General features: G+C 38.1%; 1 protein-coding gene across 1 annotated transcript in view; it reads left to right on the top strand.

Annotated features, from left to right (window-relative positions):
* The window catches only part of dars1 (aspartyl-tRNA synthetase 1), a 46,397-nt gene that overhangs the window by 257 nt on the left and 27,420 nt on the right, over nt 1-18,720 (top strand). Inside the window, exons 2-6 of the mRNA XM_057335760.1 lie at nt 2,413-2,515; nt 8,126-8,155; nt 8,261-8,318; nt 12,940-13,032; nt 17,346-17,448. Coding sequence (XP_057191743.1) covers nt 2,413-2,515; nt 8,126-8,155; nt 8,261-8,318; nt 12,940-13,032; nt 17,346-17,448 — 387 coding nt within the window. The remainder of the gene's footprint in view (nt 1-2,412; nt 2,516-8,125; nt 8,156-8,260; nt 8,319-12,939; nt 13,033-17,345; nt 17,449-18,720) is intronic.

The following is an 18,720-nucleotide window of genomic DNA, read 5'->3' on the forward strand; positions in this document are numbered from 1 at the left end:
TTTGGAGATCTTTACAAGACAGCTGCACAATCTTCAGATATATTTACAATTTAGTTTTTATGCCTGCGTAAACCTCTATGTGGACTGGAATATTCTTTACACGGGCAAAATCAAACGTTACGTTACCTGTCATCATGAAGTACTTTAGCTTGAATTAAACAGAATATCAAATATGATAGATCCCTTTTTCAGTAGTGTATGTATGTATTAAAGTTGTTATTTACATAGTTGGATATTTAATAAATAATGTATTAATTATTTTAGCTTTCATGTAGGGGAATCAGCTTTATTTACTTATGCTGCCTATAGAATGCATAGGTTTCTGTAAATGCAATACAGTTAATGTATATAGTGTGTGTAGTAATAATTGATTACCCCTTAATTTTTGTTTTTGTTTTCTTTGAAGTGATACTGTAGCGGTCCACTGTAGTAATTTCTATATGTAGCAAGGAATCATGTTTAGAATTTGTAGTTGTAGTACAAACTAGACTACTGTATACAGAAAGTTGTCCTGCATAATTGAAGTTCTTAAAGGTTAATATTTTATTTTATACTAAACGGAACACAATTGACATGTAGCTAAAAGCATTTTTGCATCAAATCATGCAAATATTTATTAGCAGTCATTCTACTGCCTGACTTTCTGGTTACTTAACAGCACTTATACTTATATCACAAAGTGAAAGCAAAATATTTGTTGGTCATAAAAGCACAGCCTATGATAAACCGCAGATATGTAGGTCTTTTCGGCTGTATAATTGCCGTTGACTTAATACAGTTATTATTCTAGATACTTTTAACTGGCTGTGGTGCGCCTGAAGCAATGCTGTGTGAACAAAAAGGATTGATATATAAGATGTAATTTGATGAGTCATTTGACCACTCTTGGGTTTAGCAGCTGCCATCTGGGGTGGCGTGGAGGGCATCTGAAAGCTCCACACTTATTTCATGTCCCTCCTCTGCCCTGGGCCTCTTGTTTATGTATAAATACATAACCAGAATCTGGCACAGGCCATTAATTATCGGCAGCATTCTTATTCTTTTCTGTCTGCCCCAACGCTTCCAATTTCCTGCCAGCAGAAATTGCAATGATGCTTTGGGGGATGCTCTCATCCGTGAATTCAGTCAAAAACCGTTCGGGCCGTGCTTTCTCTGTGGCCCTTTATTTCCTCAGCCCCTGTTACGTGTTAATGCATAATGTGGTGGGGGGAGCAGAGTTGTTTATTGCCTACTTTGGCACGGTTGAGGTCTCAGCGGTGCCCGCGGCTGGACCGCTGTCGACTTGGCAGCTTGTCTTTCGTGGAAGACATTCACAGATTCATTGTGTTTAAATTTTCTTAGCGCTGTGTACAGGCACTTGATCTTGTGTTGCCTCAGGGCTGCCATATGGTTGCCTGCCCAGGTTCTGGTATGTTGGGTGGTTCTCTGTAGATCAGTGTTGGATAAAGAGTAAGACTATGTAAAGGACTCACAGTTTGTTCTGCATTGGAGCAATTAGTAAAGAAAGTGTAATAATAAGCTCTGTTAACTGTCTGGGGGCAAAGCGTGAAATGGGGCTTTGCCTGCTCATGTTGTTGACCACCTGTTACTCTCGAGGTTTCAAATTAAATGGTGCCATTCATGGGAGGAATTGTCATTTTTAACATCCAGAGCTTTTTGTAGAATAGAATTAGTCTGAGGAAACCAGGTAATCTATTGACTGAATGGTAATGGCCATATTTAAAGAGTGCTTGTTCAGCCCTGTTACCCTGAAACGTGTAATGTCCAGAGAGTTTGAAATGGTCATTGAGATCCAAAGAACACGTCTTTTCTTTTAGCCTTTGCCCTGTGATCAGTTGTGGGGTCTTCTGTGTAATTGTAGTTTTTGCTTTAACTGTTGTCCTGCTTGGTAATCAGTAAACTTTGTAACTGTAAACTGAGATGTTTTGTCAATACGCTGTCACGTGTACGTAAATGAAAACGTTTCTATTTTCTGCTCCATCTTTGTTGTGTAAACAATGTTGACATGTTTTTGCTGACAAAATATATGACGATGACAGTGTATCCGACTATCCGTCTCTTGCTTATCATTGTTACAATCATGTTTCTCACATCTCCTGAGAGATGTTACATGTGTGATCCTCTAAGCATAATTCTTCCTGTACCGCTGTAACTAAATCACATTAGATGCGTAAACAACCAAATATCACTGATGAAAGTCTAATTTAGCCTCTCTTGGTTTTTTTGGGGGGAGGCGTGTTGAAACAATAGATAAAAGAACCTGCGAATTTAAAAGCCAGCGGGATGCTGTGTGTGTGAACCGAGGTTGGAATGCTTTTTCCCTCATCTATCAGAAGAGCTTCCCGGGAGGAAGCTGGGAAAAACAAGATGGGAGTTTGACAGGGCTGTTTATGTGCTTTCTTCCTGTTTCAGAGCCAGCGAGGAGGAGCCGCAGGGCCAGTCGAAGAAAGGTCTGAAGAAACAGCAGAAGGAAGCCGAGAAAGCGGCAAAGAAGGCCGAAAAACAGGCCAAGCTGGTTAGTGTGTGGCTGGAGATACAGGTGGCGTTTGGGTGGTACTGTTGTTTGGGAATTCCTGTGTTTATAAGTGTGTTATCTTCCTCAACAAAGCAGCATTTATACAGAATCAGTCTAATCATTGATGTAAAACCATTATGTGAGTAAATTAGGCCATCATTCAGCGCTGTTTGTGCTGCCTTATATTCCTCCATTATTTGACATCACTGAAAGATTCAATGTTTTGTCCACTAAGAGCATTCCAGACTAGTGTTGTCAAAAATATCGATATTTCGATAAGTATCGATACTGAAAAATCTGAGACGGTTCCAATACGCATGTCCCACGTGTCGATACCAGCTACGGTACGTTCCCGCTCTCTCTCTTTTTTCCGACAGTGAGTTGACACACACTGCACGTGAACGCAGTGACAACAGAGCTCCGCCTCCTCTCACAGACTTGACTCGTTTGGGGCAGTTAAAAAGTTTTAACGTTAGAAAAGATGGCCAGTGCAGAGTCTCAGTAACACATCTGGCGCTTGGTGCACGCTCGTTTACGCTTCCCATGTTTACCATCGCGCTCTATGTATGTGCGCTGATCAATAATTTCATCCACTCGTTTTATTCGCTCTGGTTATATGTTGTTTATGTTCTTGCAGAGTCTCCGCAACAGTTCTCATGTTTAATGCACGCGTTTCTGTCTTTATGTGCGCTCATCAATGATTTCATCCACTCGTCTCGTTCGCTCTGGTTAAGTTGATGTTTGAAATGATGCTGGTGTGGGTAAAGTCTCCGCAACAGTTCTCGCGTGTGATACACGTTTGCACTTCCGTGTTTACCATAGCGCTCTATGTGTGTGCGCTGTTCAATGATTTCATCCACTCGTCTCATTTGCTCCGGTTAAACGTTGTTAATGTTAGAAAGATGTCCAGTGCGGAGTCTCTGCAACAGTTCATGCGTTTAAAGTTTGCGTTTCTGTCTATATGTGCGCTGATCAATGATTAAATGTGAATAAAAGCCAAATTAAAAAATTGTAATCATATTAATGTAGGCTATTAACTAACATTAACGAACAAAGAATGAGCAATACATTTGTTCAAGTTTTTTTTAATCTCTTTTAAATGTTAGTTAAAAAATACAACTATTTATGTAAGCACTGGTCCATTAATACTGGCAAATACAACTTTGATTTTAAATAATAAATGTATTAGTAAAATGAACATCAGATTAACAATTAATAAATAATGTAAAAATATACCGCATTGTCTAATCTTGTTTAATTTAACTTTAAATAAAATGTAAAAAATTTAGGGCCTTATTGTTATGGAAGTTTTTTCCCCGTGGTATCGAAAATGGTATCGAATATCGATATTTTTTTAGGTATTGTATCGAAGTTAGAAATTCCAGTATCGTGACAACACTATTCCAGACACAACAGTATTGCATATAAAAGAAATGGTTAACCCCCAAAAATTTTTCTCATCTATTACACAACCATATGTCACTTTCTTTTGTCAGCTGAACACAACGATGTTTACATAAAAGTGGAGTTTTATGTCCAAACATAGGGCAGAACATATTGAAAGTTTTGAAACCAAAACGAACACACAATATCGGTAAAATCAAACATGGCAGCATGCCTATTACTTAAATCTCATTGGTTTACCATTAGTTTAAAAATGAATATATGATGGAATAAGCCGATTTTTTTTACTTTCATGCGTCTTTGCAGTCTCTCAGTCTTTCACATTGCTTTTGTGTAACTGTCATTCCTGAAGTTTGTTTCTGGTACAGTTTAACAGACACTGGATTGGATTGCCACTATATATTTTAATGTAATATCAGGGCTTGACATTAAGAATTGTCATGTGGTTGTGCTTCGGACAAGTAAATTTGTCATTCACTTGTTCGAGTACAAAAATTACTTGTCCAAAGATAAAAAAAAATTTGAATTCTCAATATAATTGTTTCGGATTTAGATTGGTCAAGTTTGCTTCTAAGTAGGGATGCACCGAATGTTCGGCCACCGAAAATGTTCGGCCGAAAATAGCAAAAAACGCAAGTTCGGTGTTCGGCCGAATATGTGAAATATTATTCAGAATAAATTTTACTGAACATGACTCGTGATACGATCAAGCAGCAACCAGCACAGAGAGAGAGAGAGAGACAGAGACTCGCGTGCGCTTTATTACTGCCGCAAACATTTTGGCAGTGCGTGTGTGTGTTTGGAGTATTTTAAAGTGTCAGAGAAAGACACAGCACGGGACTTGCCACACGGAAGTAAATTTCCGAATGAAAGCGTCTTTACCGGTCGGTAACTTTACTTCAGACGGAAGCGGGCTGTCTGACAGTAGCCCCGCCGCTCGCGACATCCTTTGACATCATACAGTGATCGCGTGCACACAGTTCCCTGTACTAAACAACTTGTAAAAGTATGTTCTGTGCATCCTGGCCACGAGTACACCTTCTGAGTGAACAGTCATCTTTTGTGGGCGGGGTTTGGAGGAGAGACGTGAACTGAAATGGTTATCAGTCAGAATACGCCCTTTTCACAATGATGTCACTTAACTTCCGCCTTTTTGCAAAGCAGTGTATCATAACATTCGTCTTGCAACAAACAAGAAGAAGAAGAAGAAGAAGAAGAAAAAGAAAAAGAAGAAGAAGAATAAGAACTTCCGTTTTGCCGTTGCGCTGGAATTTATCAACAGTGAGAAAAAAAACTGACAGAACAGGTATTCAAGTACTTATCCTAGCACCTTCGCTAACACAAAAAGAAAAGAAAACACTTACCTTCATAATCAGACAGGTACTGTTCAACGAAGAATTTGTATCCTTTCTCTAGCTTTGATCTTGTCGTTAGCGAAAATTTGTCTGCAAGACGTTGTACATCATCTAGTATTTGTGGCAGATGTGCAAGCCACTTGGTAAACTCCATTCTGAGGCGCTAGCGGAAGTAACTTCTTCTTCTTGAGTTTTACTGGCGGTTGGCAAATCAGGTGCATTATCAGGCCAATCAGGCAAATCAGGTGCATTACCGCCACCTTATGAACTGGAGTGCTAGCAGAAGTAATGATACACTGCTTCGCGGCAGAACGGAAGATGCGTGACGTCATGTGAAAAGGGCGTATTGCTTGCATTGGATGTTTTTTTTCTCAAATCATTTTGCAATGTAGCCTGTAATAATCCAACAGTTTTAGTTTATTCGTATTTTTATTTTATAGGCCTAATGTGGAATGACAGTTTTTAATGAACTGTTTTGTTGTACGGGTACAGAGTAACTTGCATTACATTCTTTTAGCAGTCACTTATAGGCCTAATTAATATAGGCTATTCATGAAGGGAGAGGGCTCAATTTTTTGTTTGAATTTACTTTGTTTTGCTCAATTTTATATTAAGTTGTATTGTATTTTATTGAAAAGCAAGACAAATTATAAAAAGCACATTTTGACTATTCAGTTTGTGCAATAGTGAAAAAAATAGCTTAATAAATAGAAGAAATGCAAAAAACCATGTTCGGTGTTCGATATTATTCGGCCTTCGGCCAAGTGTTTCACATCATGTTCGGCTTCGGCCAAGTGTTTTCGTTTCGGTGCATCCCTACTTCTAAGCATTTTAAGTAGTGTCCGCTTTGGCCGCCTGAATTTGGTTATAGGCCTACTCTCCATGACTGCTATAAAACAAAGGTAAGCAGTAATTCGTATTAATGTTAAGGCTGTAAGTTAACTTTTTTTGCACATAGCACTGGTGCTACAGAGGTTTAAAGTTTGGTACCACAGGCCAAACAGTCTGAGCACAAGTCGTCTGTTGTCATCATTAAAAAAAATATGCCAGTGCAGTTCATCATGAATAGGCAGGTAAATGACAAATGACATTAATGTTACATACAGATGGATACATTTATTACCTAAATTTGTTTTAATTTTTCTAAGTTCTGTGTTTTTCATTTTTAACAATGCAATAGTGGTATATTTGTCCACATAAATTACTATAGTATACTATAGTATTTACTGTAGTTAACTGCAGTAAAATTCTTAGATACTATAGTGTTTTTGAACTTTAGTATACAGTGTTTATCAATTTACTACAAGGGCACTACAATTTTCAATAACAAATACTATAGTACACTACAGTGTTTTTTGTCTGAGTGTTCAATTTAATGGGACTTTTATTTTGACGGGTCTTCGGGAAGACGCTTGAGTTTTTGTGTGTTTGCAGGTAGTGTCCCTCAAACAGTAAAACGCTCGTAAAATAAACGTTTTTTTTCATGTGTTTATAACCTCATACAGTGCAGACAGAGGTAAATCCTCGACCAACACTTGTGTTGTATGTCAAACTGAGCACATAATTCACTCAGAAGTTACATGGTCACACACAAACAAGCACAACCACAACAAACGCACTTCACACAAACACGCAGCTCTGTCTAATGCCCCTATTCTTATTATTCGACATATATGTCGCACTGTTGTTGTTTTTTTCTCCAAGTTAACGTTACTTTACATTAACGTTACAAGCGTTAATGTCGAGCCCTGCACTGCTAAATTTTTTTATTCTTACTAAGCATTTTTGTCTTGTTTTTAGTACAATATCTAAAACTTCTTAAATCAATATACAATTACTTGACAAGAAAAATGACCTAAGATATTTAGTCTTGTTTAATGAAAAAGAATAAGAATTATGTAAGTTTATGGTAAAAACAAGCAAAAAAATCTGCCAATGGGGTGAGAACAATAAACTTGAATTAAGTTTTACCTTTTTCTCCAGTACCTAAATCAAGTTTATTTTTCTCACCCCATTGGCAAATTTTTTAGTTTGTTTTTACCATAAACATACTTAATTCTTATATTTTTCTTCTTAAAAAGAGGCTAAATATCTTAGGTCACTTTTCTTGTCAACAAAGTGCATCTTGATTTAAGAATGTTTAGATATTTGTACTACAAAACAAGACAAAAACACTTAGTAAGAATGTCATTTTTTGCAGTGTGGTAATACAATGTAATACACTTATATTTACATGTATGCATTTGCTCTTATCTAAAGTGACTTACAGTGCATTTAGTGCATACATGTCTTAGTATGTGTGTTCCTTGGGATCGAACTCACAACCTTTGCATTGCAATGGTCTCTAAGTAAGATACAGGAACGAATAAATGTCAGGAGTCATGAGATTGAGAATTATGTATTTTCCTCCTCGGTTCCACACAACTCCTTCATTCTGTATGGTGTGATATAAACCATCTGCTCATGGTCTTAGGAGCAGAAGCTCTGAACACACCAACATCATCAGTCTCAGGCTGGCCTCGAACCCACAACCGAACCCACAACCTCCTGTTCTGTCATCAACTGCTCTTACCACGTGAGCTAATGGGCAGTTTGTGTCACATACAGTACTTCTTTTCTACTTGTGCCACAGGGATGCACAAGAAATGTTATATTTGATTATATTTTAATTTGGCTCTCGAATGTACATACATCCATCAGAGTTCGATTTGTGTTTGCAGAAACCATCTGAATATATTTTTCTAAGGATGTGAATAGTCTACATGTGTTACAGCTCATTATTACCTCATTCTGAAAGTAATTCTCTAAACGCCTGACATTTGATTGAAATCAGTTCCTCTCTTTGATTCAGGCCGCAGATCAGCAGGAAGCCGATGAGGATGTGAGTTGTGTTCACTTACCCTCTCTTGATATCACATTTACTGACAGTTATCAGTCGTATTATGTTGTAAGATTCATCACCACACTTCTTTCTGTCTCTACTTAGGACTTTGCCAAGGATCGCTATGGGGTCTGTCCTATGGTTCAATCCCGGCAGAAACTGGGTCAGTGTCTAAGTATTTAATACCCTATTACACCGAAATGATGCTGGGGGTCGGCTGAAGGAACAGCGAACCTCTCGGAGACCCCCTGTGCACAAATAAGCATGTCTCATCACGCCATTTGTTTACAAGTCTTGAATTTTGAAAACATTCAGCAAGTTGGTTTAAAATCTTTATATTTTCTAAAGTTGCTTCATAGTCAGAAGTTATTGTTGAGTCGACAATAATTCATACTTAATATCTGTAAATAAAAACATTACAGGGCTCTAGAGTGCGACCAATTTTGTCTCAATGGTAAATTCTGAGGTCGCACCGGTGCGACCAGCCGTTGGAGGGAAAAAAAAGTCTCCCTGTGGTTCAACAACAGACACATTAGGCCCATATCGTGGTCTAAACCTATCAGAGATAGTGAAGGGCGGACCCCCCTCTGATTGGCCGTGGTCCAGATATTCCTGTACATGTGCGTACGTTTGAAAATGCTGTGCTGCAGTCGGACAGAGAGGTGAGTAACCTAGGCCCGTCAGATAAACAGAGTGGATGTAGCCGCGGATGATGAGAGAAGATGAAAAGAACGATTGACAACTTTTTCGTTAAGAATGTTAAGTTAAGGCCTGATCCGTCCGAAAATCATAACAATGCTCTGACACGCTAGACTGCGACTAAATGGTCTCATTTTGCGACAAATTTTCCTGCCAGTGCGACAAGTTTTTCTTAATGGTCGCACCGGTGCGACTGTCAAACTGATCAATATATAATTTTTGCGTATTATAAATTTAATGCGCAGAAATGTTATATTGCGCAAGCTGCGCATTCAGTCACTCATTTTCGTCTCCCCTCCTTCAAACCATTCACTTATCTATCACTGCCCCGCCCCCAAAGACGTAATTCGCGCCGCGGGTTATGGGTAAGAGGCGAAGGACCGAAAGAGCAGACGAGTGAAGCGCTCAATCTTGCAACTGAAATAAATATGCAGAATACAAGAATTTCCCCTGCTAAGGTACAAAACAGCAAAGATAACGAAATGTGTTGCAAGTATTGTATGCATGTGAAGCTAATGCAGGAAACACGTGTTTAAACTTTAAGCACTGAACTATTGTATAAAGATCTCTAACAATACTGCAAAGCATACAAAACGGTATAAATCACGCTAAATACTATTTATTTGTGAGTCGCTATTGATAGAAGCCAAACGTGTATCAATGCAGCTTTCAGGAAGAATAATCACTAAAAGCCTTCAGGTCTCGCGGGTTGTTTGAGATATGCGCGCGCCCAGAGAGTCAGAGCACAAAATACTAAACGGAGTTCTCTTTCACACATTCTTACTCTGAAACGGACATATTAACACAAAATAACCTAAAAATTCCCATATTAACAAGAAACCTTGTAAAGGTATTCAGTTTGTTTCGTGACCAAACAGTTGGGAAACAAAACACGTGTTCCAGTATATTGCGCGAGCTCTTAAAGGGGCAGCAGCATAATAAAGATCTCTGTTTATAATGTTCATCAAACAACAACGGACGGGCCCCAAAACACTTACTGATATTAAAGGAATTGTGTTCTCTTATAGGAGTCGTTCACAACAAATAAAGGAAGAAAGTAGCTTTAAGAAAGATGTGCTTTAAATATGGTAAAGTGTTGAAAGAGAGTTTACATATACAATAAAAATAATTCAATCATAAACAATTATTTGTATTAATTTCTAATTGATTTATTAATGTGTTAAACACATTTTAATGAAGTTTTAGTGATTCTTTTTTCTTACCTCACCCCACGACTCTGGTACTATCAAATTAAGGGCTGGTGCCACCAACTGAATAACTTGGTAGCACCAGTGCCACCTCTCTCAAGTGTTAGTCTAGAGCCCTGCTTTCTTGTAGAATTGTGCTTCAAATAAAGAACTTTATGTTGACCAGATTGTTAGTTAATCATGTACAAGTCAATATTGCCTATATGGACAGCGATTTATAAAAAAAAGTGAACTTGTAAAACTGCGGTGTTAAATGCGATGCGGTCGAAAATTTGGGGTGCACCTAACTTTTGTGTTGGTGCACCTAAGAAAAAAAGTTAGGCGCACCAGTGCAACCAGTGCAAAAAGTTAGTCTAGAGCCCTGCATTAGATTATATATATACAGGTGCTGGTCATATAATTAGAATATCATCAAAAAGTTGATTTATTTCACTAATTCCATTCAAAAAGTGTAACTTGTATGTTATATTCATTCGTTACACACAGACTGATATATTTCAAATGTTTATTTCTTTTAATTTTGATGATTATAAATGACAACTAATGAAAACCCCAAATTCAGTATCTCAGAAAATTGGAATATTGTGAAAAGGTTGAATATTGAAGACACCTGGTGCCACACTCTAATCAGCTAATTAAATCAAAACACCTGCAAAGGCCTTTAAATGGTCTCTCAGTCTAGTTCTGTAGGCTACACAATCATGGGGAAGACTGCTGACTTGACAGTTGTCCAAAAGACGACCATTGACACCTTGCACAAGGAGGGCAAGACACAAAAGGTCATTGCAAAAGAGGCTGGCTGTTCACAGAGCTCTGTGTCCAAGCACATTAATAGAGAGGCGAAGGGAAGGAAAAGATGTGGTAGAAAAAAAGTGTACAAGCAATAGGGATAACCGCACCCTGGAGAGGATTGTGAAACAAAACCCATTCAAAAATGTGGGGGAGATTCACAAAGAGTGGACTGCAACTGGAGTCCGTGCTTCAAGAACCACTACGCACAGACGTATGCAAGACATGGGTCGCATTCCTTGTGTCAAGCCACTCTTGAACAACAGACAGCGTCAGAAGCGTCTCGCCTGGGCTAAAGACAAAAAGGACTGGACTGCTGCTGAGTGGTCCAAAGTTATGTTCTCTGATGAAAGTAAATTTGCAAATCAGGGTCCCAGAGTCTGGAGGAAGAGAGGAGAGGCACAGAATCCACGTTGCTTGAGGTCCAGTGTAAAGTTTCCACAGTCAGTGATGGTTTGGGCTGCCATTTCATCTGCTGGTGTTGGTCCACTGTGTTTTCTGAGGTCCAAGGTCAACGCAGCCGTATACCAGGAAGTTTTAGAGCACTTCATGCTTCCTGCTGCTGACCAACTTTATGGAGATGCACATTTCATTTTCCAACAGGACTTGGCACCTGCACACAGTGCCAAAGCTACCAGTACCTGGTTTAAGGACCATGGTATCCCTGTTCTTAATTGGCCAGCAAACTCGCCTGACCTTAACCCCATAGCAAATCTATGGGGTATTGTGAAGAGGAAGATGCGATATGCCAGACCCAACAATGCAGAAGAGCTGAAGGCCACTATCAGAGCAATCTGGGCTCTCATAACACCTGAGCAGTGCCAAAGACTGATCCACTCCATGCCACGCCGCATTGCTGCAGTAATTCAGGCAAAAGGAGCCCCAACTAAGTATTGAGTGCTGTACATGCTCATACTTTTCATGTTCATACTTTTCAGTTGGCCAAGATTTCTAAAAATCCTTTCTTTTATTGGTCTTAAGTAATATTCTAATTTTCTGAGATACTGAATTTGGGATTTTCATTAGTTGTCAGTTATAATCATCAAATTAAAAGAAATAAACATTTGAAATATATCAGTCTGTGTGTAATGAATGAATATAATATACAAGTTTCACTTTTTGAATGGAATTAGTGAAATAAATCAACTTTTTGATGATATTTTAATTATATGACCAGCACCTGTATATAATGGAACTTGCTTAAAATCGGGTGAACTAAATGCACAGTGCATCGCCGTTTTGAGCATTTGCAGCCTAGACAGCTTTGAAAATAGGGATCTTGTTGTGTGCAAACTAGTTTTGTTTTGTGTCCGTATTGTTAGACTTTTGTTTTGAAAACGTAAAAATGCATTGACATTATCCTTCCCCCCGGCCTCTGTTGTTACTGATTCCTGGTTGGAAACCATCAATACAGTGTGAAACTGAACCCCTCAACCCCATCCGGTCGGTTGCATACAAGTGAAGACTTGGAGACGGCATCTTGCTCCTCCAAGGTGAAAATAGACCAGTTTCCCTGCCAAAAAATGCTAGTTAGCAAAGGTCAAATTGTGTGATTTTAAGAGATAATCTAACCATGTTGGGATCTCCTTCATGTCCCCTTTAGCTCTCCCTGACATTCCTCACTACTCTGTCACACGTAATAGGGCTGAATAACATTATGAGATAAATCTATGAGGAATAAGGGCTACATTTCTCCCAACTGTCCGGCTGCGTTTTTTTAAGCTCAGAACAAAGTCGTCTCCCACCATCATTTCTCTTGAGCAGAGATAGACGAAGCTTTCATGTGGGTGGAATCGGGTTTAAGCGAACGCCCAGAGCGCTTTCACCGGGCCGAGCGAGAACGCCCCGTCTCCACCGCCTCATAATATAGTCTGTGGATGACATAGCGTTTGTCAAAACGTCAAAGAATTTGTGTGACGGTCGCCTTTCAGATGAGGCTTGTTACGTTTCATATTTATTAGCTCTCCTTTTAGTGGCTTTGTAATTCGAGTAAATGTCTTTGTGGATCTGTGTACAAGGGGGCTGTTGGTCTCTTTGATGTCTTTGAGATCCTCACTCACTCTCTCTCTCTCTCCTGGACGGAGGCAGACAGGGCGTTGGTGCGTGTCCAGGACCTGACACCCGAGAAGGCAGAGCAGCAGATCTGGGTGCGTGCCAGAATTCACACCAGCAGAGCTAAAGGTAAACTCCTCCTTACAATTGCACAAACAACCCTACTGTTATCAAGCATTTCTTAATTTGTTTCAACATGTGGAAGCTGTTTCCAAAGCTCAAGGGTTTTAGTTATGCCATGATGACATTTTACTTTAAAGAGCAGGTTTCAAGGTTTTTGTAAGTGTCCTAATGTTGTATTAGAGTCCCCAACAACATGTTCAAATGCATCAAAGGTAAAGAAAAGGTGCTATTTTCTTAAAATAAGGATTTAGTATCTATCCATTTCTCAAGGATCCCTAAACGATTCCTCCGAAGCTGTTCAAATGTTCCGCTTCTCTAAGCTCCTCCCTACCGCGAGTCCAGTGTGCTTCGATTGGCCAACTGGCCCAATCAGTTGTGATTGGTCTTTCTTCATACACTGCGTGTCAGAAACAAAACGTCCATTACCACAGTTCTTATCTCAGGAAGGTTTTTGTAAACAAAGACGCTGTGTGTAAAAATGGTATCAGTATTACCATATCACAAGTTTTTATCTTCATAAACTTATCTTCATAAACCATTCAGACTATTGTTTTCTGTTGATCTTTTTTCGTCATAGCTGTGGGAGAGCAACAACGGCTCTATCCAAAAGTTGATCATTACTTTGATTATACAGAGAGGAGTAACTGAGCAAGTTAGCGCGAGCTTCCAAAGATAATGCACACACCTTTACATAATAAAATGATATAGTGTTGCAGTCCGTTTTTAAAATAATGACAAGCAAACCGTTTTGTTTGAAGGGGATCGTGACTACAGCTAAACTTTGCACACTTGACAAAACCATAATGTGAGACACGTTAGCAAAGTGCTACCGTGACTAAACGATAAAGGGATACAGTTTGTACAATACTACGACATGTAGAACGACAACAGTCTACAATAACAGCCACATTATTAGGTAAGAGTTGGATTATTAAAACTGTAACACTGTTAACTTTTACGTTGTTTACCTGGAAACCTACAGCTGTACTAAATATACAACACGGATTAGCACAATTACTTTAACGTATATTGTAAGCACTCAATTTAACATGTACACATAATGTATTTATCATACTTACAGCTTGTGGTTCTGAGATGCTTGTTAGTCCAAATAAAGTTGGTATTGACTTATCTTTAAGGGTCTAGCGGCTGGCAAATCCTGCGTTGAACTCGCCCAAATTTGAGAAGCAGTCGTCGGTAAAATGACGAGCACATTACACAAGGTTGGAATTGTACTGCAGTGGTATCGTGGAAAAAAAAATGTAACCACTGATCCTTCACATCGTCATCCTTTGGCAGCGAAAACAAAGTACATTTGCATTCACAGCACAAAACACAGCGTCCCCTCGACATGTTGTATACGCAACACTACCTGAAGTGCTAGTGGGCAGGTCAGAGTGTTCCTGTTTTGCGGGAAGGCGGGGATTGTGCTGATGCGTTACACTGTGACGTATCGATGTTACACTCAAAAGATTCGAAAGCCTAACGATTTGTTTGGGCGGTTCGGAGTCGACTCCTTACTTTGGAAGCCAATATCTTAATTTATCATGGACTTTTTGGACTAACAACTTTGCAGATCGTCAGAATTGAAGGAAAGCTACGTTACACTGAAATGCCGGTAATTTTATGAGATTCATGAAACCTGCTCTTTAATAAATCAACTTGAACTGTGAAATCCATCTAAAGAAAGACTTCGGATGCATGCGCATCGCCTGAAGTTAACTTCCGATTTCAGTCTGGATAGCTAATAATATAACTATTTATATATTATATCATTTAATTTATATTACTGGCTAGACATACTTTTAACTTGTTACCTTGAATGGTGAAAAGTGCAACACTCAATACAGCCTGCAGGTAACTGACGTCCCGCCTTCAAGTAAAAAGAGCCAATCATTCGTTTAAGACAAATTGGACTCTGTACAGAATATTGTAACCTTTGCACATGCACAAATTTTTTTTTTTTTGGTGCAATGTGAGCTTAAGAAAGAACAAATGGGCCCCGTTTCACAGACAGGGCTTAGCTTAAGCCAGGACTAGCCCTTAGTTAAATTAGGATATTTAAGTTGCTTTTATAAAAATGTTTATGTAAAAAACATTACTGCTGTGCATCTTGAGACAAAACAATGGCACTGACATATTTGAGGAAATTTCAGGTCAAGTTATTTTCAGTTAAGACGGCTCAAACATTAATTTTAGTTTGGGACTAGCCTTAAGCATTGTCTGTGAATTTTTTTTTTTTTTAAAGCAAGATTTGTTACTTTTTACCTATTCATGTAGATTGGACTTGGTCTAAATAGCGGACTAAAATAGCTGCCGGTGTTGTCACAACTTTATTAATAGGTGGAAAAATAGGTAGACTGACAAATTATGTAAAAATTTAAAAAACATTTTTAAACAAGGCTGGACTTCTCGTCGTCACCCAATAAACAAACATACAAGACATCAAATATTTATTTTGCAGCTATGGTTAATGCGGAAGGGTAACGTACATGAGGGATATGGGTGCCCTGATCATGTGCTGTATCTGTGGTAAATTTTATTTGGATGAATTGAAATGCCATTGAACGCTTATCAAAATGGTATCTATTTTCACCAGATGAAAAGCAAACACTCATTGTAGTCGCTTGTATGCTAACGATGAATGGCGGCAATAGGAGTTCAATTGTATCACCAGCTTACTGTAAGTGAAACCTTTTGGCCTCCTTTTGTTGGATGGAAGCGTTCCAAATCTCAGGGGTCTGCACGTACACGTCTGGTTTATAATTGCAGTAATGAATAAACTATGTATTATGACTGTACCACTAAAGTGTTCCTTCCGGGATAACTTCCATGTCAAGGCTCCTTTCACCCCCAGCTTCCTTCGCTCTGTCAGTGTGTTTTGGGTTAAAGGATGTCCTTCAGCAGAACAACATCCTGATTTGCTGGGATGAAGGGTCTGTTTTTAACACCAGCTGTCTGTTTGTCAGACACGGTACATCAAAGAGTTTGGGTGGTCTATGATCTTGAGCTAATTCGTGTCAGGTTTAAAACAAATCTAAGTTTGTTCACTCTCAAGGTGTCCGATTAGCAGGTTGTTGACAGTCAGGAGTATGTGCACAGTGCCTTTAAAGAGGCGTCCGGTCTGGTGATAACTGATTAGTGTAAATGTAGTGCTGTTTTTGAAGTGCCCTTTAAAAGAGACCATTGTGCTTTGTGTCTTTTTTTCTTTGTGTCTGTGACACAGAATGAATTATCGAAATATTGCACATTTATGAAATGTGAGTATTCAGATGTATAAACATTTATACAGTGTTATATAAACTAAATATGTCCTTTTTTTACCCCAAAATAAAAATTCTGTCATCATTTACTTGCCCTCGTGTCATTACAAAGATGTTTGACTTTCTTTATTCTGCAGAACACAAAAAAGATTTTTTTTAAAGAATGTTGGTAACTAAACAACATAGGCCTCCATTGTATGAACACAAAACCACTGAGAAGTTTTTCAGAATGTCAGAATGTGTTCCACAAGCTTTGACATGGTGAATAAATAATGACAGAATTTATATTTTTGGGTGAACGATATCTTAATAATACGAATAATAATCAAAAGAGTTGTGCTACTGCTTTTATAACTTGTAAAATTTTGCCTGATAGATGATAAAACTGCCAAAATGACATAGAATTGCACTGAAAGAGAAACTTGATTATCAAAGAGATTTAGGGATGGGCTTCTACGATTTTAACAAGTAATGAACCATCTTGAGATGCGTTTCCCGAATGCTGAACAATTTTGGAGAAACTAACTATATAGCCATGACTGTTTCCCCAAAACATGGTGACTTTGTTGCACATCCGTCGTTTGATCCACGTTAGTTTAACAATATAGTTGACACACAGATGGTCCAGTAATAACGTCTTCTAATCAATCCGTTCAGATCAAATTTAAATAACAAACATTGCATCGAAAGACGGCTTTTGTTATCCTATTTATACACTCGCTATACAACAGGTCATGTCAGTTTAAAAAAACAAAACACCTACACAGTATAATACAGAAAAGGGTGGGTGATGCAAGGACAAGGTAAACGTACTGTGGTATATGGGAAATAAAAGTCATTTGTCCTCAAAAAACACTCAACGTGGAAGACTAAGTGTGGCAGAAAATATCATGAAGTGTTTCTAATGACAAAAGAGTAGCAGCCTGACTCATCCTCATTTTGATAGATGGTGCTGTGAATCCGACCACAACAACAACTTATTATTTTTACCCCAAAAACACAATTTTTCTTTCTAAAGTTGTTTACTAAATACTAAATTGGTTGTTTTTCCTTTAGGGAAGCAATGCTTCTTGGTCCTGCGTCACCAGCAGTTTACCGTGCAGGCCCTCATCGCTGTGGGAGACCATGCCAGCAAGCAGATGGTCAAATTTGCAGCTAAGTGAGTATTGGCCATGTTTCCTGTTAAACAATGGTGGGAAAAGTGAAGTTGTGGCGACTCATTCCATTTTAACACATTAAGTAGCGACCCATAATGTTTCTCTTAAGAACAAAAGCTCAGATTCTGCAGTCGGATACAGGTTTCCCTCAACACTGAAATGGGTCATTCCCCTTAAAACAACAAACATCAGAGAGTAACGTTTACTTTAAAGTCTGACTATGCATCTGTGGTCAAAGTCACAAAATATTAGGGCTTCCCCCGACTAAAGATTTTCCTAGTCGACTAGTAATCCTTCATTTCAGCAATTAGTCGAATAATCGCACATTTATGATATTAACATAATTACTTGCGTATATATATATACAATGAAAAGAATAGTCTAAGTTTACCGGCTGAGAAAATATGTTTTTTAACACTTCCATATTACAGAGAAATGCTAAATCATAATAATAATGCGTTTAAAATATAAATTAAGCACTTAAACGGACACATAAATGAGCTGCAGTTATAATTTACAGTTATAATTATAATGTGTTGGAAAAACAGCAAGGAGACTGCCTGTACATTTAAATAATTTATTAACAGAAATACAAATTATAACATCAGTTACATGCCAAATGAACTTGCCAACAAAATAACCGTAAACATAAAATAAACTGAAAATTTTGTTATTTTTAAAGGGAACAAATAAATAAATAAATAAAACAAATAAATAAACATACCGCAAATGGCAACTCTTTAAAATATTAGTACAAAATAAAATATTAAGTAGAAAAAGAGTAAAAAGTACAAATAAAGTAAATAATAAAAGAAAAAAACAGGCCTATGGGCAAGTCATAAACAACTTTGTGCAAAGCAAGGCAAAAAATAAATAAATGGCAAAAACACTTAACTGAAAAATTATATTGAAGAGGGAAATTAACGAAAACGAACGAACGAATAAACGCAGCAAACGCCAAACCTTAGAATAAAAAAGAACAGGCTACAAACAAATATGTGTTTGTACAAAACAACTCAAACAAATAAAAAGCCTATAAGTTCTTTGCTTAAATGGTTTAGAACAAATATATTTTAAACAAAACGTGGAGCAAATAATTTAAACAAAACAAATACAAATCAAATGGAAACATTCAAGAAAAATATCAGCGCAAACTGCCATATAAAGCTGACGGATGAGTCTTGACCAGAAACAACGAATAGAAAAATCGGTCTGAACTTTCCAAACAGAATGAAAACAACCTCTATATTATATAAAATAGAATACATCTATTT

Source organism: Triplophysa rosa, linkage group LG6 (genome assembly GCF_024868665.1).
Source record: "Triplophysa rosa linkage group LG6, Trosa_1v2, whole genome shotgun sequence".
In the NCBI taxonomy this organism is placed as follows: Eukaryota; Metazoa; Chordata; class Actinopteri; order Cypriniformes; family Nemacheilidae; genus Triplophysa; species Triplophysa rosa.